The 25,659-nt window shown below is 31.5% G+C and overlaps 1 protein-coding gene and 1 long non-coding RNA gene across 5 annotated transcripts in view; one reads left to right on the top strand and one right to left on the bottom strand.

Moving 5' to 3' along the window:
* Positions 1-25,659, bottom strand: part of LOC143052809 (uncharacterized) — a 163,582-nt gene that overhangs the window by 108,247 nt on the left and 29,676 nt on the right. For 3 of the 4 annotated variants that reach the window (XM_076225915.1, XM_076225916.1, XM_076225917.1), the window contains exons 12-17: positions 22,631-22,702; positions 22,068-22,139; positions 20,981-21,052; positions 20,303-20,374; positions 14,932-15,089; positions 13,555-13,653 (exon numbers count right to left, since the gene is read on the bottom strand). In XM_076225915.1, coding sequence (XP_076082030.1) covers positions 13,555-13,653; positions 14,932-15,089; positions 20,303-20,374; positions 20,981-21,052; positions 22,068-22,139; positions 22,631-22,702 — 545 coding nt within the window. Of the gene's footprint in view, positions 1-8,181; positions 11,245-12,012; positions 13,654-14,931; positions 15,090-20,302; positions 20,375-20,980; positions 21,053-22,067; positions 22,140-22,630; positions 22,703-25,659 lie in introns of those variants that run through there. The other variant, XM_076225918.1, reaches the window with a different exon arrangement.
* LOC143051394 (uncharacterized) lies at positions 1,234-3,311 on the top strand. Its single transcript, XR_012970741.1, has 3 exons — positions 1,234-1,287; positions 1,908-2,008; positions 3,266-3,311. It is a non-coding gene; the product is annotated as an uncharacterized LOC143051394 (long non-coding RNA).

The raw sequence follows: 25,659 nt of genomic DNA, 5'->3' as shown, positions 1-25,659 counted from the left end.
TTTACCAAAATTCTGGTGCGTTTCTGTGATAGATATCATGCACAATTTTATAAATGAGAGGGGAAAGAAGATCCACATGTGGTGTACCTGCACATGACAATTGCAAACTGCCCCATTTTTTCTATCACAACCAATCAACTGATCATGCTGAAACTGACATTACCAGAGAGTACACATCAAATGAAAAATCACAAATAACTGATACATATTATCAGATATTATAGAAATAATTATCTTTTAAATTTATTACAAAAAAATGTGTGCTCAATCTTGTAGATAGATATAACTGGATCTCATATACATGTATGTAAGTACCAAAGACAACTGTCTATCCAAGTCACAATTTATAAAAGTAAATTATTAAAGGTTGGAGTTTAGTCTTCAACGCAAAGCAGCACTTTTATATATTCAATCAATCATGACAATGGCATTTGGGGTTAAACATGTTCTCGTAGGTAAATAATATTGCCTCAGAATTTTTTCATGAGAGTGTTATAGTCTATAGAGTATTACTTCCTGTTCGGTGGAATAGTTAAATAGAAGTCAATACGTTCTTGCTCAATCCTATGTCGCTTTGAAGGTGTCATGATTGTCATCCTCAGACTTAGCAATGTGTTACTGTAATTTGAATTTCAAAACAACTGAGTGACGTTTTTCGAAGCACTGGTCAACTCTACCATAGCGAATCACATTACTTTGACAATCAGCATGATCAGTAAATTCCAGCCAAAAATATCTTTATAAGTAAAGAATTGTCACATAAATATAAAAAAATAGAGTACACAGGAAATCGCAAAGTTCACATAGTCTAGTATGATTAATCATTTAAAAAAAAAAAAATGAGCAAAAGGGGGGGGGGGAATGGGGTGTACGCCTTATACATCCCCCTCTGGATCCGCCACTTCCTTCTGTTGTTGTCCATTTTGTCAAGTAGTAATCCTCAAAAGTACTTGTAGGTTATATGCTATTTTTATCAAGTTGATTATAGACACAAAATACATTTTATTATAATATCATTCCCCATTTCCATTCTCAATTTTATAAAATCTCCTTCCATTATAACACGGGTAGACCAATAATACACCAAAAATGACAAATTAGTAGAAAAAAGCGCATGTTTTCATATTTCTTGAAGTGCAATATTCCAATAAAAATAAACTACTCACAAACCACTGATCTCAATATTATCAGCTAAAATACGGCAAGCTTTTTAGAAAAGCTATTACTTGTATATTTACTTTGGAGTCGTTAACATGCAACCTTATCAAAAATGGGGACCACATTTCGGTAAGTAAACACGAACTTTATTTTTATTTATAAAAGTTATATTTTTAAGTAAGTTGAATAAAATCTATATTTTTATTTCTATTAAATTTTCAATTGTTATGCTTATTAACAAACCAAACATTCATCGCAGTAGATAAACTTTAAATTTGGAACATTAAGGTATGAAAATCATATCAAAACTATACATGTTCAAACTACGGCGGGTGTCTCTTGAAACACATAACACTCAGGTACCTAATTATGAAACACATAATGACCCCGTAAGTTGTTGATCAAGTCACAAATAAGACCTGTTCCGTATACTATAGTTTTAATGTGCCGTCAACAAACCTACTGTTATTAACAACTGCCATCATCTAATGTGAAATATTGGAGATTGGAAGACATTTTTGTCACGTTTTATTCTGTTGCATCGGGATCAGTCGTTTCAAAAACAATTGCACAATTAATTGATTGAAATTATATGATATTGATGCTCCCTTAACTGAAATTATAGTTGTCAAAGTCTGTGTGAAATATCATACTACCTAGATGTAATTGTTTATCAGTTAAAAATGGAAAGTATTACAATGCTTCGTATCGTTAACATAGACATGGTATCAGATTTATTTATTTTTTAGGGTGATGGATTTTACGTAAAACTGGAAAATGACGAAGTTGACATTGATTACCTCGGTTGTGTGCGCTGTTCTACTAGTACTATGCATTGTGCGTGCAGAAGGTATACAGTAATATGTTTTGCAGTGACATTTATTATTATGATAAGAGAATTGAAACGTACTCTCAGCCCCGAGGATATTCGCTACAGATTTGAAAATATAATTTTTTTTTATTTCGGTTATACATTTATCAGTTGCAAATGGTGCCACAATTTGTATGTGATTGTCCCGGTAGTAGACAATATAAAGCATGTCGCGTGTTTTTTTTTAATCATATTTGTACAAAACTAGGCCGTTGTTTTTCTTCTTTGAATTTTTACATGTGCCACGTGGGGTATCGGTTGGTGGTGGGTGGGGTTTATAGCTTGCCTTAGGTATGATATCCTAATTAGTAAGCTGTGGAGTGACATATATCTACTGCCTGCCATATCATTGTGTCTATTGTTGAGAGTTATCTCATCGTGCGCGCTAAAAGATTTTGTTATAAATATGATTGTATTGCTGCTTGTTTTTTTATGGTACAGTGACAACTAAGTGATACACGTTAGGAAAAACGACGAAAGACATCTACTAGTATGTTAAATAAAGACAACAGTAGTATACCGCTGTTTAAAATTCATTAATCGATTGACCAAAAAACAAAAACAAATCGAGGTTACAAACTAATGGTCTAGTGACAACTAGCTAATACACTCTAGGATAATAACAAATAATAAAAAGAAACCACTTATGAGTCACCTACAGTACATAATACAATGAGATGCAACGGTTAATGGATTAAACATGCAATCCTGAACGTATGTGGATATGTACTTTTACATCCCGTACAGCCAACCAGATTCAGAAACGGCATTTGTGTTGTGCTGGTACAAGTCGAGAGAATCAGTAGTGTCGACTGGGTAAGTCCTTGTTGGTATGCATGCATGATCAGCGTTGCGAAAACTGACTCAAAATGTCACGACAGGCAATAAAACACAATGCGAACTAACACGTTTAATCAAAGAATTCATGCTCTATCTCAAAGTGGAGAGTCTGTAACCCAGTCCTTTTATTGGTTGCTCTCTGTTATAACTGTTTTCCGCATATGTATAAAACAGATAAATGTTCTAGTAAATGTGTATGCTCTTTTTGAAATGTTACCCATTTTGTCTGTTCGACGCCTTGTACAATTTTTAAAAGTAATACTTGCACTATACATGAAAAAAATGTTAACCACGTAGAGTAAGGTTTGTGAAAGTACATGATTTATGGTATTGAAGCATAAAAATAAGTTTTTTTTATTATTTCACCGCATATAATTTGTCGTATTTGTGTTCTAGGATCGATAAACAGTGACAATGCTGCAGCTTCCAACGAACCAAATAGGTTAGTACAGTAAACTTCAAATGTATCTAATTTTGTTTTTGGCTATATTCTAGACTGTTAGTTTTCCATTTTGAAGGTTTGCAATACTAGTAGTCACGTTGTGACATTTTATAGCGTGTTGTTCGGTTTAAGTAAAGGCTCCGTACTTTGGCCTATTGATGGTTTACCTTTACACATTATGACTTGGACGGATAGTTTTTCTCATTGGCACTCATACCACATGATCATCGTATTTATAATGTATAACGGAATGTAATTTGGCAACACTGCAGAAATAAAATGTAATTAATAAGGCCAGTATATATAAAAAAATGGAACACTGCATTTTGCCTATCTGGATCATATCTGTAGAACTTAAAACACATACAATAAGCTCTCTTAGAGAAAAGGAAATGATTTAACAGTGTGCTTTCGTTGTGGCTAGATAGAAAAGCTTTTAGTCTTTATTGCATTGACTGAAGAAGGCTTCGTTTTTTTCCGACGATGGAATTTGGCCTATTGTAATGCGATATTAAATTCTAGGGAGGGTAATGGCTGGGTATTCGTCTGAGTCCGACACTAAAGGACGCTACTGGTTTATTCTATGTCTGAAGTATAAGTTTGCCGTTCAAAAACTTCAATTTTTAGTCTATTAAGCAGTTTTTGTCAATTGAACGATGTTTTCAATTGGTTAAGGTGGTACCCAACACTTTCACTAAAATTAAAAATATAAAGATTTTACATCTGACTAACAACTTCAGATGAAAGAATATTTCGAAGTTTTGTTACAATAAGTCCGGCAGAAAAACCTCACGATATGAACGGACTATGCTGGTACTGTTTAAACACTTTTCCACACCAAATGCAATCAATGAGCAAACTTTAGCGTAGTAAAATTTTTTGACCCTTCTGGATCACTGAGATCATTCTAGATCTCAGTCTTTAGTTATTTGTATATGTTTAGCAGACTAAATATTAACAAAAATTATGAAGATGGAAATCTGATATCATAAAAGTTCGTGTTTTACAAGAATAAAACGACGTTTTTGTATTCCGTTTGGAGCAGTTTTGTTCAATTTGAATAAAAAAAGAACAGAAGATTGCATCGTGAAATGGAAAGTTCCGAGCTACAAGGAAACGATATCCTTTCTTCCTTCATATGTTCTTATATGGTGTAATTTTAGTATTGTATCGTAATTTTTTAATTATATATGGTACATTTATATCGACAACAAAAACAATTAAGGTGTGGTAATTATTTCAAACTTGTTTTTATTTTTATTTCAGAAGGAGTTATAGTCTAATATTTGGAGAATACAGTACATGTCAGCCTCTGTGTTATTTCTATATCACCGAGGAGTCAATTCCGTCTTCTTTTAAAATTGCCTATAATTGAAACATCTATCATCAGGTGCTATAACTGATCAAATGTTTATGTTTTGTATTGAAAGTTTTTGTAAATATATTTGATATATATAGTCTTTATTGCAAATCATAAAATCTATTTAAGTAAGAACTTTATTTCTTATAAAATTATTTTTTTAGTTTGATATGGCTTTTTGTTGTAAATACTATGCCTGGCTTTTCTTACTATTGTGACAAACATTAATATTGATAATCTGACAAGAATCCAGGAGAAAATAATACTCTTCCGTCAATACTTTTTTATTCGAAGCAAATATATTTGAATTTTCGAGTTTATTTACTATAATTTGATCACAATGAAACGTGTACACAATGATGAAAAACACGAGGTGGGGAAATAATCATTTTAACTTTGGGATCAATTAATCAATATCGATGTCACTAAAAGAGGGACGAACGGTACTAGAGGGATATTCAAACTCATAAATAGAAAATTAACTGACAACGCCATGGCTAAAAATGAAAAAGACAAACAGACAAGCAATAGTACATATGACACAACATAGAAAACTAAAGAATAAGCAACACGAACCACAACAAAAACTGGGGATGATCTCAGGTGCTCCGGAAGGGTAAACAGATCCTGCTCCACATCTGTCGTGTTGCTTATGTTATGACAAATACGGTGAATAGTCTAATTCGGTAGGTCACATTTATGAAAGGGAAGTAGTACTGCAAACAGAGTTCATTTTTTAAAATTTGATGGTCCGGAAGAACACACATCTACAGTATATATCGATGGATAGAGTAAAACGTGCACAATACGAAAAGGTTGGTCGAAAAAATCCAGAGTGGTCACATATTTGTTAAATTGAGGTCAAATGTCAGACGTAAAAATATCAATATTTCAACCACAAGGACAAAAATCAGAAATTGTCTGATATTTATTCAATAGAATGCTACAAGAACGATTCAATCATAAACATATGCCATAAACGAGGTTAAAACGACAAATTCGACTACTTATATGAGGTACTGCCATTACAAAATGGCGTTGATTTGGAACCTTCTGATTTTTTTTCCCATTTATGACATAGCAAACGAAGAAGTGGCCTTGACCTTTTCACATCCATAAGCTTTCATATTGTGTATAGTGTTTCACTACAGTATGTTACGGAATGATTTTCTTAACTATATCAACAGTTTATCAAATTATTTTAATATTTTTTCTATCTTTGAAAAAACAAATTCAAGCGCTGAATCAGTGTTTTTAATTTTGAATCTAAAAGGTTGTGTATTTTGTGAAAATTGGTATCTAGTTATAGATAAATACATACTGTGTATTTGCAAAGTCTGGACAGATCAGTTATAACACAAAACAATACCATAATCACCCGAGGCGAATATGAGGTTTTAAAAAAATCATAAGTGTTACTTGCCTTGATTAGGGGTTTGGTTGGTTGAAAAACAAAGTCAGTTTGGTGCATGAACATTGTCTTCAGTTAGTGGGATAATCCTGGTAAAAAAGTTTACTCATCAATTTTTTAAAGGAAGGATAAACAATTATACAATGTAATGCCAATTTGCTAATGTTGTAATTCAAAATCAGTCATGACCCTTATATAACATTTTAAAGCGATATACAATAGCTCAAGTCTTCATTAAATAGGGACATGAATCAATCTCTTGGTCATCATATGCAGATTAATTACGCGCATTAGCATTACAACACACTTTCCTTTTTTTACAAGAACAAGTTCGGCGCAGGACAGAGTTTGTTCAAAGTAAACACAGTTTTTGAGTACAAATGCCATATGGAGCGTAAATACCCTCTTGATTCGGTCAAACTCGTCAGGTATAGTCTCTTCATAGGAAACACAAAAGCCTTGTGAGTACAAAGTTTCGATCAATGTTCGTGACCCATATTCTCATATGCATATTCATGATATATCTGCAATGCCAATCCCAAATGTAATGGGGCGAATGTTTCTACAGAAACGATTGATTTTGTAATAGCCATAAGTTTACGAATTTTTGTTATCTTTAGGGACAATATACGGTTCAGAAGCGCCTTTGTGTTATTTTTAATCAATCAACTAACAAAGAACTTAAGAGCCTAGGCTCCGTGTTCAAGACCGTATCATGACCTATAATGGTTTACTTTTATAAATTGTGACTTGGATGTTGTGCTGTATTTTTGGCACTCATACCACATCTTCCTATATCAATTAAGAACCTTTGCTATCTTTTCCATAGAAATACCCAAACGAGGACAAAGCTCATAAGAGCATTGGCGGCAGGGTGAAGTAATTGTTCTTTTTTTAATGTATCCTTTATATTTTTAGACACACCTTGATGTAATTCTGAAAGTCTTAACATAGACTTCAATGTTCCTGCAGTAGATATGGCATCCCCTATATTGAGTTCAGAGCTTAACTCTATATTTCATATCCCTTGGCCCCAACGTGTCTGAATTGTAAGGTGTCACAATATCTAGTTAGTTCTGGAGTTCAGAGACAATCTTGGGTAAAAGTGATCGGTATATGTCGAGGATGTGCCACATGAGAAGTGCTTTTTCTTATTGAAGAACAGATCATTACTAACAATCGTTATCAATGAACTAACAGCATGCTAAAATTCTAATTTCTCAGTAACTTACCTATTTGCACAGGTGTTGACTTCAATAAGTACTTGGTAATGCATGGATAAATGATTACTCACGTTAATTAACACAACTTAAAAGACTGTCAACACGTTTACAGGACTCAGTTTTGTGTAGTTTTGTGTATTTTTTAAAGGTTTTGCTTTCACACAAAACCTGTTTTCATATCCGAACTACAAAGAAGAAACTGAGCGCGAGATCGTATAAAAGTGTCAGGTTGTGAGGAAACATGTGGATTAGTTTGATCACATATATGGGTTTCTAATTAAAAGTTCCCATATCTTTACATGCGTTTTGTGTTCCAAAGTGGACAAAGAAGTGGAAATTATATTCCTAATGCAAAAAGCGAAAAAATTATTAGTGATTGTGCTTTTACAAACTTTGGATTGAAATCAAATGCGTATTCATATATTTGATTTAAATGTGTATTACAAAGATGATATAGTTTTAGATGCTTATACTGGGAAGTTTTAATATATTATATTTTAAAATGTGGTCCTCTCCTATTAGTTTCTAGTTTCTTCTATTTTTTACTTCTTACTGGTTGAATGAGAAAAAAAGGTTTACTTTGATCAATATCGTGTGCCATCGTTTTAAATTTTTTTGTTGTTCTTTGAAATTTTTAAGAGAATATTAATTTTACACAAATGGTACCACCTGATTATCACCTCCCCCTTTTATTAATGTATCTATTATTTTCCTGGAAGGTCATGTCAACTGTTTTTCTCGTTTATATTTGTATTGATGTCCCATGCGTTTTTTTAATGTTAACAGAACATAGTTTTGTCTCTCGATTTCTTGGCCAAAATTTGTTTTCTTATGTTCTTGTTTATCATACAACGATCACTGCGGACAAAGTGCGAATTGATCACACGGTTGGTTTGTTTAACAAAAAACCTGCAGTAACGTTTTCCTTACTTCTTTCCAAAACAACAACTTGTAAATAAACGCCGAAACCTGAAAAATATGAAAACTATTGATATTTTTTTCTCAAACTGTTTTGACGACAGAGAAATTGCTGTATTGGAAGGTGACTTTATTAAAATGTTTTTGTTATTGTTATTTGGTTGTGTATTTTTCTTTTCACATGATGAAAACAATTGGCGGAATTGATAGTTTTTTCAGTAATTGGATTATCATTTACCTGTAAAAATTATTTATTTATAATGGTTTCTTATAGGTAAATGCTAGTCCAATATCTGTAATAAAGAACGGGGACAACAATAGAATGACGTCACAACAATGTTTTAACTAGCAATAAACGCAAAAATATAAAACTAGTGAAAAGTTTAAAAACATTAAATAAAACGCAAAATCTTATAGATATATGGCGATATTTAATCCCTAAAATTCAGTTTACCTGCAGATTTTGGGCTCAATACAAAATCAAGTGACATTAAATCTGCATTAATACAAAGTACAGACCACCCAAGATGTTTCTTTTAAATTACAAAGCGTAACAGCCGAAAGTTAATGGCCGGGATACTGGAAATTTAAGAATTCTGTTTTAGAAGAAAATGATTTTTGTAAAGAAATTGAAATATTAATTGCAAAATAAAACAGCATCATGCAAGACACAACTACGGATTTGCATTTTCTTTGGAATGCGATAAAACTTGATATTAAACTGCGTACAATAAACTACTGCCAAAGTAGAGCATACAATAGAAGAAAAATGAAATTAAACAAATAGCAAACAATTTAATCATGAAACTAAAAAATATCAGAAAAATTAAAGGAATGAATTTTTGCAAAAAATAATCAAAATGAAAATCAGTTAGAAAAGCATTATGAATAAACAGTTACAGGCGCCAAATGAAGATCGAAACAAGATTGGGAAGAACAAGGCGACACAAATACAGCATACTTTTAAGGTCTGAAAAAAAAACCAACAAAAAAAAAAAAAAAAAAAAGAAAAAAAAAAAGAACATATTAACAGATCACCAAAGAAATATTGTTACATATCAATTAAAATACTTCAAATTGAAAAGAAATCTTACAAAAAACTATATTCAAAAGAAAACGAAAATATTGCCCAATCATGGGAATATATTTACAGCACTGAAGTAAATAATAATGTATCAGAACATGAATGCCAGACGTGCGACGAATATGTTACAATAGAAGAATTACCACTAGCAGTAAATAAGTTTAAAACTCCAATAAAAGCTAACGAAGAAATGGTATCACATTTGTATAAAAAAGTTTTGGAAATCATGAAGCCTTATCCTTGTAAAGATTTTTTGTACAAGCTACGACAGGCAAAAGCTACGATTTTCCCAAAGACAAAGTATTCTTAACCTTATATACAAAAAGAATGTTCCACTATATGTTTCAAAGCATGAGCCATATCCTTACTAAATATTTATCTATACTATGTAATTATTTTCATACACATTAGCTCAAGAAATAAAAATATACTAAATCTAATCATAAATACAGACCAAACAGGGTATATAAAATTACGATATATTGGTTTTAATCTCATACAAATACAAGATATCATAGATAACATCCACACATTAATTTTTAGAGGTGCAATTGTGTTTCTAAAGGCATTTATACTTTAAAATGGTCTTTCATATACCAAACTCTCGAATAGTTCATTCATTAACTAAATCAAGACGTTATATTCTGATATAAATAGCTCAGTGTTCAATAATGGATGGAATTGTGCACCTTTTCGTCTAAACAGGGGAGTATTTTAAGGTTGCCCCTTTTTCTAATGATCTTCCGTGAACGCAGTAGAAATCATGTCATGTAAATTGAGAAATGAAAATAACATTACAGGAGTTGAAACTAAACTTTACCATTCAAAACATAATTTGAAAACTTCCTAGTTAGAAAATGACACAATTTTGTTTCTTAAATCAAAGAATGAAACTATAGCAAACGTTTCGATTCACACAACTTATTAGACAGAGACATACAATAAAAAAAATAATATAATGCACTTCCCTTTATAAGTCTACACCGCAAACACTCACATACAAGACATTGGAAGCAAGTGCATTATTGGCTTCTTTATGCGTGACAATCAAAGTGAACAAAATTGGAAATGACAAGGAACAATAAATACATTGCCGTAGTGTACAGACAATTATACTGATAAATGCAAACGAAACTATAAAATGAACTCATCATAGTTAACAAGAATACAATTTTATATTTACGCCAGACGCGCGTTTCGTCTACAAAAACTCATCAGTGACGCTCGAATCAAACATGTTAAAAAGGCTTAATAAAATATAAGGTTAAAGAGCATTGAAGACCAACAATTCATTAAAGTTTTGCCTAATACATTTTGATTTTCTCGATGAACTAAAATCATAGCAACATTATTTACTTTAAAATAAAAAAATAAAAAAATCACAGAAATACCGATTTTAAATAATAGAGGAATCAAATTATCTCTCTTTTTATAGAAGACTAAACTCTTGTTTGTGTTTACCCAACACTGTGGATTCATAGTTACTCTTTGGATACCAATAATCGTGGTTTTCCTGGGTATATGTTGACCATACATGCAAATGTTTAACGAATAACACATTTTCCAAAGGCTTTGCATACAGAGATTGTCTTAATCTCGAAATCAAATATCCACAAAAAACCAAGGTTTCCCAAATCCATAAAGATAGATTACCACAAAAATAACTGAATCCACAGTTAGATAAAATATGAACACAATTGCATATAAAGATGCATATAAAAAAAACACACAAGTGAAAATAAAAAAAACTTTTGTCAATAACACTCATCCATATATGTTTAAGAAACACACAATCAAAGTCACCGGTGAAATATTTAAAAAACGATTTCTTTAGGTGTGTTTGTTCTTTTTGTCCCGTTCTTCATACGACGTTGCTAGTGTATGTGCCTCAAACATCCAAACTTGTCTGCATTCTGTCTTTTCATCTTTCATGAGGACTGGTACCAACAAAAGAACATTGTAGAAAAAGATAATTATACGTTTTTGCAAATTAATTTATCATTCCGAAATCGTGATAACAAAACATGACGACTATAGGTATATTTTAGATTGCAATATGTTTTATGTTTACATTAGTTCACAGTAATGAAAGCACTACCGTAAACGGTATGCTAAGTAATAATCATCAAGCTATCTCGTGAGACTAGGTGTTTATTTGCGAAATTTTCGATTGCTTTGTTCAATCACACTACCCCCCGGAATAGTACATACAAACAGAAAAATGGCTGTTATTCTTTTTTTTTTATTATTGTTACGTCGGTGTCAATAAAGTATTGGAAAGTACGTTCTGTTATAATAAAACAGTTTGCGTCAAAATAGTGTACTTCCGCCTCAGATGTCAAAGAGAAGTTACGGCTGTACAGTAAAACATGTGTATACAGAGCAACATCATAAAATGGTTTTAATTGAGACGCTGTATTAGATAATTAAGAATTATTGAGGTGCAACTAAGACCTGTGTTTGATCTTTCGCTTTTCACATCGTTTTGGCAAAACATTGTATAAAAGGTCTACGAAAGAAAACCGATGCATACAGTGAATACATACTAATACAAAAATGTATATCCCCTACAATGTGTTTTGTAGACGAATCTAGTGCTAAAAAATACCATCTTTTTACGGAATAAACGACCCTTTTCGAAGATAGGTAGCATATAGCGAAGTACAAACAATCGGATGCTATTATGACTCTCAAAAGTCTATTACCTTCTCTTGTTCTGATTTTTAGCAGTTCACTTCACATCATACCCGTCGTATGCTGATGTTGTATTTAGACTATATTCTCAGGTCATACGTACATACAATGATAATATAATACATTGAATTAATTATTTTTATAATTTTCTTTATTAGCATCAGAATAAGGCTTTACTTTAAAAAAGATGAAATATCTGTGATTCATAAATTGAATGTAAACAATTATTCAGAAATATAGAATATAAACAATATGTAAATAAATAAGGTTTAAAAAGTTTGTCAGTTGCTTTAATATAGGCTTGAAAATAGGAAAAATATTTCAATGAAGAAAACATACATACTATCAAATATTGCTAACAATACATTATATGAACGATGTTGGAAAAGTATCATGTATAAGAATTTTTAAGGAAAACATTTTAAAGCTAAGATAACAATTCTAATTAAAAAATTCATCAAAAGAGGTAACATAGAAATATATGTCATTAAATAATTCATAAATTGAAATTATATTATTGTTTATTTAAGCAATTGATTTCTTTTGTGTAAAATAATAAGAACTCTCCTGTGAAAAAAAGTATTTCTTAATCATCAAATCGTTGTTTGAAAACTATGAAAATTATGATTTTAAATTTCTTTAACAACGATTTATCAAGTAACAATACATAACACATTATTTTATTTCGATCACATTTGTATTAATAACGAATATTATAAAACAATTAATCCCTACAAACAAGCAACCTTTGATTCTAACATGAAAAGCTGGTACTGTTAGTATGAATTGAAATGTTGAGAATATTGATTGATGATTAAACTGAACATACAATATAAAACTCAGGATATATGTTAAAGCAAGCATTATATAAAAATATCAATACAAGCGATCATCAAAATATCTTGTACTGACAACATGCATAATTAACCCATTAAACAGTTTAAGTATGATTATTCATACTTCCAAATATATAACAGTCACTCAAATCCACATTCGTACGAGGTACACTGACTGTCTGTTCAAGTATAAGCGTAAAATTAAATCTATGAACACACATTAAAACGAAAGATTGGACTTTCAGCTTGTGGGCAATAAATTGGAATGTATTGTGACACTTAAAATAGTCACGTTGTCAGATTGTCGAGTGTTACTAGTTTGGTAACTTATTTGAGTTTAACCTTTCGATACAATTACAATTTAAAAAATATTTTTCGACGTTTAATGTTTCCGATGTAAATTTGATCGGAAAAGCGCCGATACGCATTGAATGTATTAAGCATGTCTGACTAAAACAACATAACTCTACTGTTCAATGGGAATACATTCCAAGCTAGCTTTTTCATTTTAGCTGGACATGACCAGTTTGCAATGAAGCTATGAAAACGTAGTTGTATGATTATAATTGTCAATGTTTGCAAACAAATGTTATCAAATGAACAGCAGATCTCTTCTCTAAAATATCTCCATCTTAAGTGTCTATGTTTATAATAAACATCTGTAATTTTAGCTGTTTCATTACTATTGTGTTTCCTTGAATGTAATCAAATATATACCTTGACAAAATGTGCCGGTCCATTGTCCTATACATTTACAAATAAGGGTATAACCCATTGCCACACATTTCCCACCATTGAAGCATTGACAGTTAGCAGCTTAAATAAAACAATTCTACCATGAATTGTCAAATAAGTTAATATAAAATTAAAGCAAAATCATTAACACATTTAGCAACCTACACATAATTTAACCCTTTTTATCATTATTTTTAAAATAAAATGCAATGAAATATTTTGTGTATGTGCAAACCAAATACTGATTGCTGATGCGGTTTAATTTTAAAGCACTGGTAAAACTGTATGTTCATGTCATGGTTTTAATGAAAATAGTAAGAGAAATCAGAATATAAATTTGAATCTGTCTTTTTGAAGAGAAATCGAAGTCGAAGACAGATTGACGTATAATTGAGCGACAACACCGTTAAGAACAAAGAGACAATTGTAGCATATATGTTCAATAACGTTTGTGCTCTAGATAATTTAAATTGTCAATTATACACTTCCATAAGAGAAAAGAGTCATTATAAGCAAACATTCTCGATTGACAATGATAATATGATAGGAAAATCACGATCGAGAAAATCGTATCAGCTGGAAAATTATTACATCTTATTCACATCATTCTAAGGGTAGAATATTTCCAAATAATTCTGAAGCTCGGTTATGATTTTTGATATAGTATATGTTTATTTTTTTTTATAGAAAGCAGTTTTGTCGAGCACTTTGCATACTCAGCAATATAGCGTTGTTTGTAAGGACACTTATGTGTTCGTGTTATTAACAAGAGACGAATGGTATTGTTATCTTTCAGCGTTCGATGCATTCTATAAAAACCTGGTTTAATTCATCATTGTATACATAAAAAATGACTGAACCAACAAAGGAATATGGCAGTTGTTATTCATTTTATTGACATGACTTTGTTTTAGCCTTTAATATTTTCAATTAAATTAGAAATGTTCCGTTGAGAATTTTTTTTCGAAGTTCAGTATTTTTGAAATGTACCTTTTTTGAAATTTAAAAACAAGAAGAAATCATACATCTTTTTTTGTTACTTGATTCATCTACAAATCCAAATTGTGTGTTGTTTTTGTGTTTGTAAATATACTGTATTATTCTATAGTAATTTTTTACAATTACATTTAAATGTTTCTTTGTGGATTGACAGGAGATAACTCTGAAAACACTGAAACATATATGATGTACCCTTTGTATGCAATTTTGTTTTTGTTGATTCTCATCCTTGAATATTGTTTTGTCATAAAAACAAACTATACTAATTATTTGAGATTCTGCTGATTGAAAATGGAATTCATGAATGTAATGTTTCGAAACGTAATACTTTAAAGGTCACTATCAACTGGCAGTACTTACGATGACATGTGTCTAGAGCAGCTGACTGCAGTGATATAACTAATGTTCCGTTACTACATTTAGCAAAGTTCCTTACAAATAAGGATGATCGTTCAATTAACCATGACCAGAATGCAAAAATACTGCAGTCACAGTTAAGAGGATTTTCTGTAAGGTCCCTTAAATACAAAAAAAAGCCAAGTAAATATATCTATAGTACAAGGAAAGCTGATTATTGTTGCATACGAAATTAGATTTAGTTCAAGTAGAAAGATGCACATGTACACTGTCCAATTTTTTACAGTATCTTGTCAAGTTTTTTTTTTATTTATTAAGGTGTGAATTGTTTCGAATATTTTGTAATTGTATTTTGTAGATTGTGCAGGCTGTTGGTAATACTTCTAGTGAATATAATGTGATACGTACTGTTTTTTCGTAACAGCTGCTTTTCTAAACTTTTGTTTACATGTTGTTATTATGTTTCGATTGTAATATTAAATGACTGGATGCTGCAAACCTACAACTCATAGAATATGTCTGTTTGGTGTCATTGATCCTTGTATAGAAAAGAAATGTTTTATGTTCCGTTATAACTATGAACAAGAACATAAATATATAACAATATCAATAAACATCATAGATAATAATTGTCTGATGCACGAAAATCACTGTACAGGTGTGATGTGAATCAACATAATAATTATCAATTTTACATGAATTTATATCAAGCTTCGAGTGAGTACACAACAGAGAGATTTGGTCAATTTGTCTCAGTTGTTTCAAGAGAAGACTTTTGTAAAAAAATAAAAAAAAATACGATTTTTTTTAAAATTTGACTTTTAAGGCCAATTATTACTTATGGGGTCAATTGACCAGTTTTGGTCATGGTGACTCATTTATAGATCTTACTTTTCTGAACATTATGCATGTAGCTTTTATCTATATCTATAAAGATATTCAAGATATTAACCTAAAACTACAAAATGTTCTCAAAATTTCAACTTATGGGGCAGCAACCCATCAACTGGTTGTCTTATTGTTCTTAAATTTTTAGGGCAGATCGATCTTGACCTGATGAACTATGTTATGTCATGTCAGAGTTGCTCTAAATGTTTTGGTTTCAGATATATAATCTACATTTTATCCTTATGATTTACTTTTAGAAATGGTGGACATCTTGGTTGGTTGACCATGTCATCGGAAAAAATATACAAACTCTATATCCTAATAATGATTGTGTTCAAGTTTGGTATTATTTGGCCAAGTAGTTAATGAGGAGAAGATTTTTGTCAGAGTTAACGACGACAGAAAACCAACAACAACGACGGACGGCGATGGACGACGCCGGCTACCGGACGTCAGACACTAAGTGATGAGAAAATGAAATGTTCCTGGTTCACAATAAACATACACTATGTGAAACCGTTAAAGCTAATAAATCGTATAATGAACAGCCACTTGCAAAATTGGAACTACACTAGGACATGAGCTGGATTCTGACAAACAGGTGGGAGGGCGGGGGACGGTGTTGCCCCAAACACTTTACAATGTTAAAGTGCGACATGTAAGACATTTATGCATTAACCATATAATGGTTGTTCCACAACCTTGCCCGAGCACAAGTGCATCATTCTTTGTCTTTTGCAATAATACATCAGAGGTGGAATGTCATTTAATGGAGGAAAATGTTTATGTATTGTAGGAAAACCCAGCCTGTCACAATTAAAATTCTCCGAGAAAAAAGTTACTTTGAGTTCTACATGATTTTTGTTGTTCATGAAAATGGAAATTTTCTAGAAACACTCTTAACGTCCCTGCAAATTTCATAGTATACCGGCAGTTCTACACTAAGACGTATTCTGAAATGTCTCGGATAGATCTATTTATAACTGATCAATAACATAGTAACTGAGGATTTGTTATTATTTGTCTGATATCAATTTTCAAGGATTTCGGGGTATAGTTAAACAACGGGTTCTGACAAACAGGGGGAGGGGGGAGACGGGAGACGGTGTTGCCCCAAACACATTGCGATGTTAAAGTGCGACATGTATGTATTAACCATATAATGGTGGTTCCACAACCTGGCCTGAGCACACGTGCATCCTTCACTGTCATCTAGATATTTTTATAAGTGATCAATAACATAGTACTGTGGATTTATTATTATTTGTCTGATATCAATTTTCGAGGATTTCGGGGTATAGTTAAACAACGAAATCAAATACTCTACGAATGTTAAATTTCTTAATGCGTGTATGCAGACTTAGGCTAAACAACGAAATTGGACATGTTAAATATTCACAAACATGCAAGTTTTTCTTTTCTACAAAAATGTGTAACCACAAAAATAACTGAACTCACAGTATACCGACAGTTAAACCTTTTATAAATTATTCTGAAATGTCTTGGTTAGAACTGTTCTAGAGCTGTTCAATAACATAGTATACTTATAGTTCTTACGATAGTTTATAACTGATTCCCAAACTTAAAACCAAAAACGAACAGATTACAGCAAGCACATACGATGACAATAGTCAACATCCCTAATTGTAATAGTATTAAGCCCCAGTGATTTGAAAGCTGATATTTTTACTGTGTTCTCCGTTCCACACTTGATATACGCAGATATAAGTTGTTCGTATTTTACAGAAAAAAATAACATAATTTGACCCTATCAAATATACCGACTTCTTTATATCTAAATATCTACTTTATTTATATTTGTAATTGTTAGGTCTTTCCACCTTTCCGTGGAAATTATTTAATTATTAGGTCTTTCCACCTTTCCGTGGAAAGACCTATTGAATTTGTTCTGATTATTATTATTATTATTTTTTTTTTTTTTCTTCCGCCTAATTTTTTTTCTGGCATATTATTGATGTTTCAAAAGATGTCGCTTAGATATTTGGAATATAGTATCGTATAGTTTATACGCTTTAAAAATTTACAACTGCGTAACAAAATACTTTACGTTGTAAGAGTTATCTCCCCAAACACTGTTTTTCTTGTGGCCACTACTCCTTCGCAACCGTTTAAGATTACGACAAATTTATTTTACCAATTTGCTCGTTACATCTTTAGGATAAGAATATTCATTTGAACTGAAGCTCTATGGGGACTCCATATGAGAGTTCTTCCCCCTTTTTCATTTGATTCAAGTGATATGCATTTCTAACTGGTAAACCATAAGTGATAGAGACCTAGGTTCTTCAGATTTGAGGTCCTTGGTCCAAAAAAATGAAAATAAGGTCAAGGTCAAAGGTCAAGGTCAAATTCTAAATTTAGATTTTTGCTTATTTTCGCTTATTTTCATTAACCTTATAAGATATAGACAATTTTTTTTACTTAATTGTTAGTTGCGACATGTTGTAACACTAAACATTTGATTGCAAGGATGTGTTGACCGTAAATGGGAGTTTTCGCCCCTTTTATATTTAGAATAATGTGTTATGCGATATAACTCATTATCCATACATATTGAAGACCTAGTGTCTTTTGATTTAAGGTCCTTGATTTATGACCTTGAAATTGAGGTCAAGGTCATCAGTAAATTTGACGTTCTAGATTTTGACCTTTGCTTTAAATTCATATTTATACATCATAAAGCCATAGGAACTGACATTTTTAACTGAATTTTCTTATTTTCATATCAAAATAGATCCTTATTGGTTGAAAGACCTTCAATTGTTCTTTGAACAATTGGTTTTTAATTATTATTATTTTTTTTCTTCCGCCTAAATTTTTTCTTGCGTATTGTTGATGTTTCAAAAGATGTCGCTTAGATATTTGGAATATGATATTGTATAGTTTATACGCTTTAAAAATTTTCAACCGCGTAACAAAATATTTACGTTGTATGAGTTATCTCTCCAAACACTGTTTTTCTTGTGGCCACTACTCCTTCGCAACCGTAAAAGATTACGACAAATTTATTTTACCAAATTGCTCGTTACATCTTCAGGATTAGGCAATTCATTTGGACCGAAGCTTTCTACAGACTCCATATGAGAGTTATTTCCCCTTATGTAAATGATATAAGTATTATGCATTTCTAACTGGTAAACCATAAGTGATAGAGACCTAGGGTCTTCAGATTTGAGGTCCTTGGTCCAAAAAAATGAAAATGAGGTCAAGGTCAAAGGTCAAGGTCATGTTCTAAATTTTGATTTTTGCTTATTTTCACTGATTTTCAAATACCGTATGACATATCGACAAAGAATTTTTCATAAATTGTTAGTTGCGACATGTCCTTACTTGTATATTTTGAGTGAAAGGGTGCGCAGACAATAAATGGGAATTTTTGCCCATCTTATATTTAGGCTTACCCGTAAAGTGATATTACTCTTTAACCAAACATATTAAAAACCAAGGGTCTTTTGATTTAAGATCCTTGGTTTGTGACCTTGAAATTGAGGTCAAGGTCATAGGTTAATCGGACGTTTTAGATTTTGACGTTTGCTTTAAATTGATATTAATACATCATAAAGCCATAGGAACTAACATTTTAAACTGATTTTTCATATTTCAATATCAAAATAGATCTTTACTAGTGGAAAGACTTATTTGTGTATTTGTTTATACTTAGTTTCAGTATAACGCACCAAATGTAACGTTATGTATTCTTGTTTAAGAAGAACTTGTGTACTACGTCACACGTAGTATAAAATACGGAGCGCATGTTCCTACGTTGAGATTCTTTCAAACAAATTCCATGCAGTTGGCAGTCTCTCTTAAATGCAGTGCAGCAAGTAGATTTGCTGCACCAAGTTAAGTTGCTTGGTGAATGTATTTAAATGCAGTGCACCAAGTAGATTCATGCATCATGTAATGCAGTGCACAAAGTAGAATTGCATGCACCGAGTACGCTGAATATTCAAGTTGAATGCAGTGCACCAAGTAGATTTGCATGTACCGAGTACGCTGAGTATTCAAGTTGAATGCAGTGCACCAATTAGATTTGCTGCACCGAGTACGCTGAGTATTTGAATGCCGTGCACCAAGTAGATATTCTTGCTCCGAGCAATTGTTTTATTAAACTTGGTGCAAGTAATGCAACTTGCCGTATTGCTTATCATATTATTAGCGTGTTTTGATTCATGAAACCACTGTATTTGATGTATTGTTTATACAGATATTATACAATTAACGAACTTCCATTATGATTTTTATTATTACTTCCTTCACCCGAGGCCCACAAAAGTAACTTCGGGTGTATATCCTGATAAGAAAACCCCGGAACGTTACAATATGTACTTGATTTCCTACCATTACTATTGTTAAGACTTGATTTACACATCCAATACCCACGACCATGGATTTCTACTGTCTATATATTTGTTTACACTGTTTACATTAAAATTTGTTTCGTAAATACCAATAATAAACTTACAAAATATGCAAAGACGTTAAGTTCCAAAAAGCGTGTTCTTCGATATGACTGATATTGTTTCCATGCAAATCTCTGTAATATTGATCATAATATACATATAAAAAACATTGCTGCAACTTAGTACATCTTAACAAATTTACATGCATAAAGTAAAACAAAAAAATGGTTTATTGAACGATTGTTCAGATTTGCTCCTGTCTCATGTCAGCTAAATTTAGCCATGACAGGAAAAAGGGTATACACAGCTATGTTTCAATTCACAATAAAAAAAAGGCGTTCCATTCTTGTAGTTAATTTACTAAGCCATGATTGTGAACATTATCGAAATATAATGTTTCAATTACACCATTTCGTTTTTTTTAATATTTGTGTGATAGATATACCTTTTGATAATTTTACAAGCAAATATGAAAGTAGGCAACTATGGATTAAACGACGATATATATGAACTGAACGTAGTAAATCTAGAGGGCAACACACGTATCTATATCGCATGTCAACCCCTACAACATTCGGTCTTTAGTTGTGATGGAGAGACTTAGTTTAATTTCATCAATAAACGGTATTCACATTATTAACTACACTAATCTGCCAATAAATGAATAAGTTATTTGTGAGTTAATTGAAAGGTAAATGCAAGTAAAAGAACCCTAAACAGAATATTACATCATGACTTACATTTTAACCAAGTTTGTTGTGTTGATAAACGTATTTCTCTCCAGTAACCGTATCTTGTTGTTATTAAGATATCTAAAAATCAAGCAATTCAGCTTTTTCAGTACAAATCATAAAAAAAGAGCAAACTGTGAAACAACTGAATCAAGTATAACTAATTTCTATTGTATGTCAATGTCTAAAAAATGAATACTTATATATACGTTATGATTATATAATAACATTTCGGGAAATTTTCTTCAAGATCTTAATAGCATTGCTTTTTTTTGTTTTGTATCAATCTGTATTTTAGAATGCTAATCTTTGTGGCTAATTGATCAATGTCATATTTTAGAAGTAAGCCTTAGCGCCTAATTTAATTTATTGAATGATCTATTTAAAGAACCAGACATTTGAATTGTTTCAGGTTTTGTCTAACGTGACCGTGTCATGAAATTGATAATTCCATTCTTGTAGTTAATGTACTAATAGTTATCAAAGGTAACGGGATTATAATTTAGTACGCCAGACGCGCGTTTCGTCTACATAAGACTCATCAGTGATGCTCATATCAAAATAGTTATAAACAAAACAAATACAAATTTGAAGAGCATTGGGGATCCAAAATTCCAAAAAGTTGTGCCAAATACGGCTAAGGTAATCTACTTCTGGGATGTGAAAATCCTTAGTTTTTTTCGAAAAATTCAAAGTTTTGTACTAAGCCATGATTGTGAACATTACCGAAATATAATGTTTCAATTACAGCATTTCTTTTTTTTCTTAATATTTGTGTGATAGATATACCTTTTGATAATTTTACAAACAAATATAAAAGTAGGCAACTATGGATTAAACGACGATATATTTGAACTGAACGTAGTAAATCTAGAGGGCAACACACGTATCTATATCGCATGTCAACCCCTACAACATTCGGTCTTTAGTTGTGATGGAGAGACTTAATCTAATTTCATTAATAAACGATATTACAAATAATCAACTGTACTTAGCTGCCAATGTATAAATAAGTTATTTGTGAGTTAATTGACGGGAATTGAAAGAAAAATCCAAGTTAAGGAACTCTCAACATAATATTTACATCATGACTTACATTTGAACCAAGTTTGTTGTGTTGATAAACGTATTTCTCTCCAGTAACCGTATCTTGTTGTTATTAAGTTGTCTAAAAAAAACCAAGCAATTCAACTTCTTCATGACCAATAATGAAAACTAGAGCAAACTGTGAAACAATTGAATCAAGTATTACTTATTTTTATTGTATGTCAACGTCTAATAAATGAATACTTATATATACGTAATGACTATATAAAAACATTCTGTGGAATGTTCTGCAGGATCTAAATATCATTGTTATTTTTTTTCTTATATCAATCTGTATTTTAGGATGCTATTCTTTGTATCAATGTAATACTTTTAGAAATGAGCATAAGCGCCTAATTTAATTTATTGAATGATATTTTTCAAGAATCAGACATTTGAATTGTTTCAGGTTTTGTCTAACGAGACCGTGTCATGAAATTGATAATTTTCCTCAGATTATATCAACTGCCACCAATGTGTTGTCGCAGTTAACGTATTTTCTACAAACTTTATGATGTTTAACCTTGAGATTATACACATTTTCAAAGCTGACTAAAATATACAGGTACTCACATGTATTGAAGACTTGAAAGGTTCGTAAAAGAGAATGGTTCTATTCTGGATATTTCATTGTGACTCAGCAGTCTTAAAGGAGAAGATTATATAAGTTTAATGTGTCAAACCTTTGAACACACCGAACACTTTGTATCATATGTGTTTGATTTATATATATGTTACCAAAAACAATCTACGTAAATTTGCCATTCAAATCAAATTTATCTACTCGGCAAATGCATTTCTATATTGTTGTGTTTTATTTAAGAATAAAAGACAAGGTGAAATACACATCAATTGTATTTAAATAAAACTCAAATGATAACCATTGATGATCTGAAATTTTTTATACGGTCCCCGTCATCAGACCGGTAATCCTGTAGTATTTCAAACTCTTTAACGTCAGTACCCATATATATAATTTGTTCCAATTGTGGTCAGAGTTAACATCTGTTCTACCAATTTGATGATGTTTTATAATACATATATAGGAATCTGGAAAAACATATCATAGGTACTGACAAATATTGAAGGCTTTCAAGATTAATAAAACTGACTGATTGTCATATAGTTGTAAAGGAAGGAAAGGTTATATACGTCCTTTCATTAACAGAACAAAACTAAGCGTTGAATTGTTGATAAATTTATGTCACAGACGAATCAATCTAAATATGTCTAAGATAATGTGAATGAAAAGAGAACAGAAATAGGGGGAATAAAACGACACAACTGGTCAACGTCATCAGTATGTCAAATGTATTTAAATATTTCAATGTTTCATAAAAGGTCAATACCATTACACGTTAAGGCTTCATGTGACTAAACTGAATCACTAAGACATTCTTTGTGACACATTTATCAACGTCATGTTCTCGGATACTTATAAATATCACTGGTGGTAAGCGGATGGTCGTAACTTAAAGTTACGACCATCCGAAGATGGGAGACAACTCTAGGGATACATTTTTCTTTTCCGATTTTCGTGCAATAAAAAAATGTTTCAGTAAAACTGCTTGTCTCATACATACTAATCGTCAGTGCGTTGATATTGAAACAAAATTTCATACATAAAAACATTCCAATTTTCGTAAAATGATCATTCAATAATTCGAGCATGATGGTCGTAACTAAAAAACCAAAAATGTTCAGGATGGTCGTAACTTAAAATTGTGATGGTCGTAACTCTTTATTAAATAGGACCTAATAAGACAAGTCAATAGTTTTAAACGTGTCTTTTGTTATATGAATATATTATATGATATATTTGTGAAGTTGATTTCACTAGATGATAAAAACTAAAAGAGGTGAAGAGAGGGATACCAGTAAAGTGCGAAAGGAAAGAAAATTGGAACGAATCGAGAAAAAAAACAATACAAAATGAAATGACCAGTCACTGTTACTTAAAATATAATGTATAAAATCAACCAAGAGGCAACTAATTATAAGCTGTTAAGTTTAATAACAGTATAAATTCTCAAAAGTGGAGAATTCATTTTAACACACAGCTCTGGTTATGATCATTCTTAGTTACGAATTAAGAAAAAGCGATTTTAACAAATTTGACATCACATGAAATAACAGTATCCTGATTTATTTTCTTTATATTTTGCATGTATTGAAAAGATAAACTTTTTAAAAACTAGTATGTACCTACTAGGTGGAATTTAAAAGAAAAATCTACAATTTAAAATTGATACTTTAAGTCAAAAGAGCATAAGTACGGAGTCAAAATAATGTTATGGGGATCGTTATCGAGACAAGACCATATCCGCGAATTCGCAGGTCCGTAATCGAATTAAACAACATACATCTTATTCTTAGCCTGGATTTTGAGAAGTCGTATTGTCATTTGGTATATAGTCAAGCTGATTGTAAGGTGCAAATTCGAAGTTCAGGTATAATTATTACCCGTGGTTTTAGAAAATTCTGAATACGCCTATTGGTACCATGCTATCCGTTATACATCTTTGTCTTTCTTATGGAAAATACCATGAACCCTCGACCACACGTTTTTTATTCCCAATTCATAAAGGGAATGATGCATCCGATCTTAATAACTATCGAGAAATTACAATTACTGATTCATTGGGGAAGCCTTTTTAATAAGATACTTGATACACGTCTTTGTAAATCCTTAGATAAATATCATATCATTGATGAGAGCCAAATTTGGTTTACCAAAAAAAAAAAAAACAAAAAAAAAAACACGACCATCTGACCATATGTTCATTCTAAAAACTATTATAAATAAGTATTGTAATACAAAAGAAGGTAGAATGTTTGCCTGCTTTGTTGATTTCCAGAAGGCTTTTGATACTTTCATTCTCCCAGGGATAAAACTTAAGCTATTGAATATGGTTAGAGAGTATGGTAAGAGATCTCTTTAGAACTAAAGTTGGAGTAAAACAGGGAGACAATTTGAGTCCAAATTTGTTTAAATTTTTTCTAAATGAACTTCCTGATTGTGTTAAAAGTTCCCCTGATCCAGCTGTTGTTTATTCACGACCAGCCTATTCTTTACTATACATATGCTTGATCTTGCCATTTTTTCAACTTCAGCAAAAACATGTAGATCAGGCTTATCCTAAGATTCTTTCAGAAAGACTACGCATTGAATTTTGTAAACATTTACTTGGTGTTACCAAACGAGAAACACTTTTGCCAATCTTTCTTAACTCGGTAGATTCACTCTGTATTTTGTCATTGCAAAGTCTATGATACTGGCACAGGCTTGACAATTTGGGATCATCTTTCCACTACTAGAGGAGGCATATTTAGAGTCAAAATTACTACACGAGTTAAAAAAAATCTTCACAGTATGGATCCTTAAACTTCTTTCTAGAGGATATGGGGGTCAGCAATTCACATTGTTTACTATATGCTGATGATAATGTTTTTTTTTTTTAATTTCAGCAAAAGGACTTCAGCAAACAGTATTCATACATAGCTTGTAGCCAGGATAATATTTAAAAGAAAGATCTTTATGCTTCAACTCAGCGTGCTGGTCTTTTACAAATCTGAGTACGTTCATACAAAATAAACATATA

The sequence above is a fragment of the Mytilus galloprovincialis genome, chromosome 11 (assembly GCF_965363235.1).
Source record: "Mytilus galloprovincialis chromosome 11, xbMytGall1.hap1.1, whole genome shotgun sequence".
Classification (NCBI taxonomy): domain Eukaryota; kingdom Metazoa; phylum Mollusca; class Bivalvia; order Mytilida; family Mytilidae; genus Mytilus; species Mytilus galloprovincialis.
Note: the sequence above shows the minus strand (reverse complement) of the source record. Positions and strands in the feature narration are given on the sequence as shown.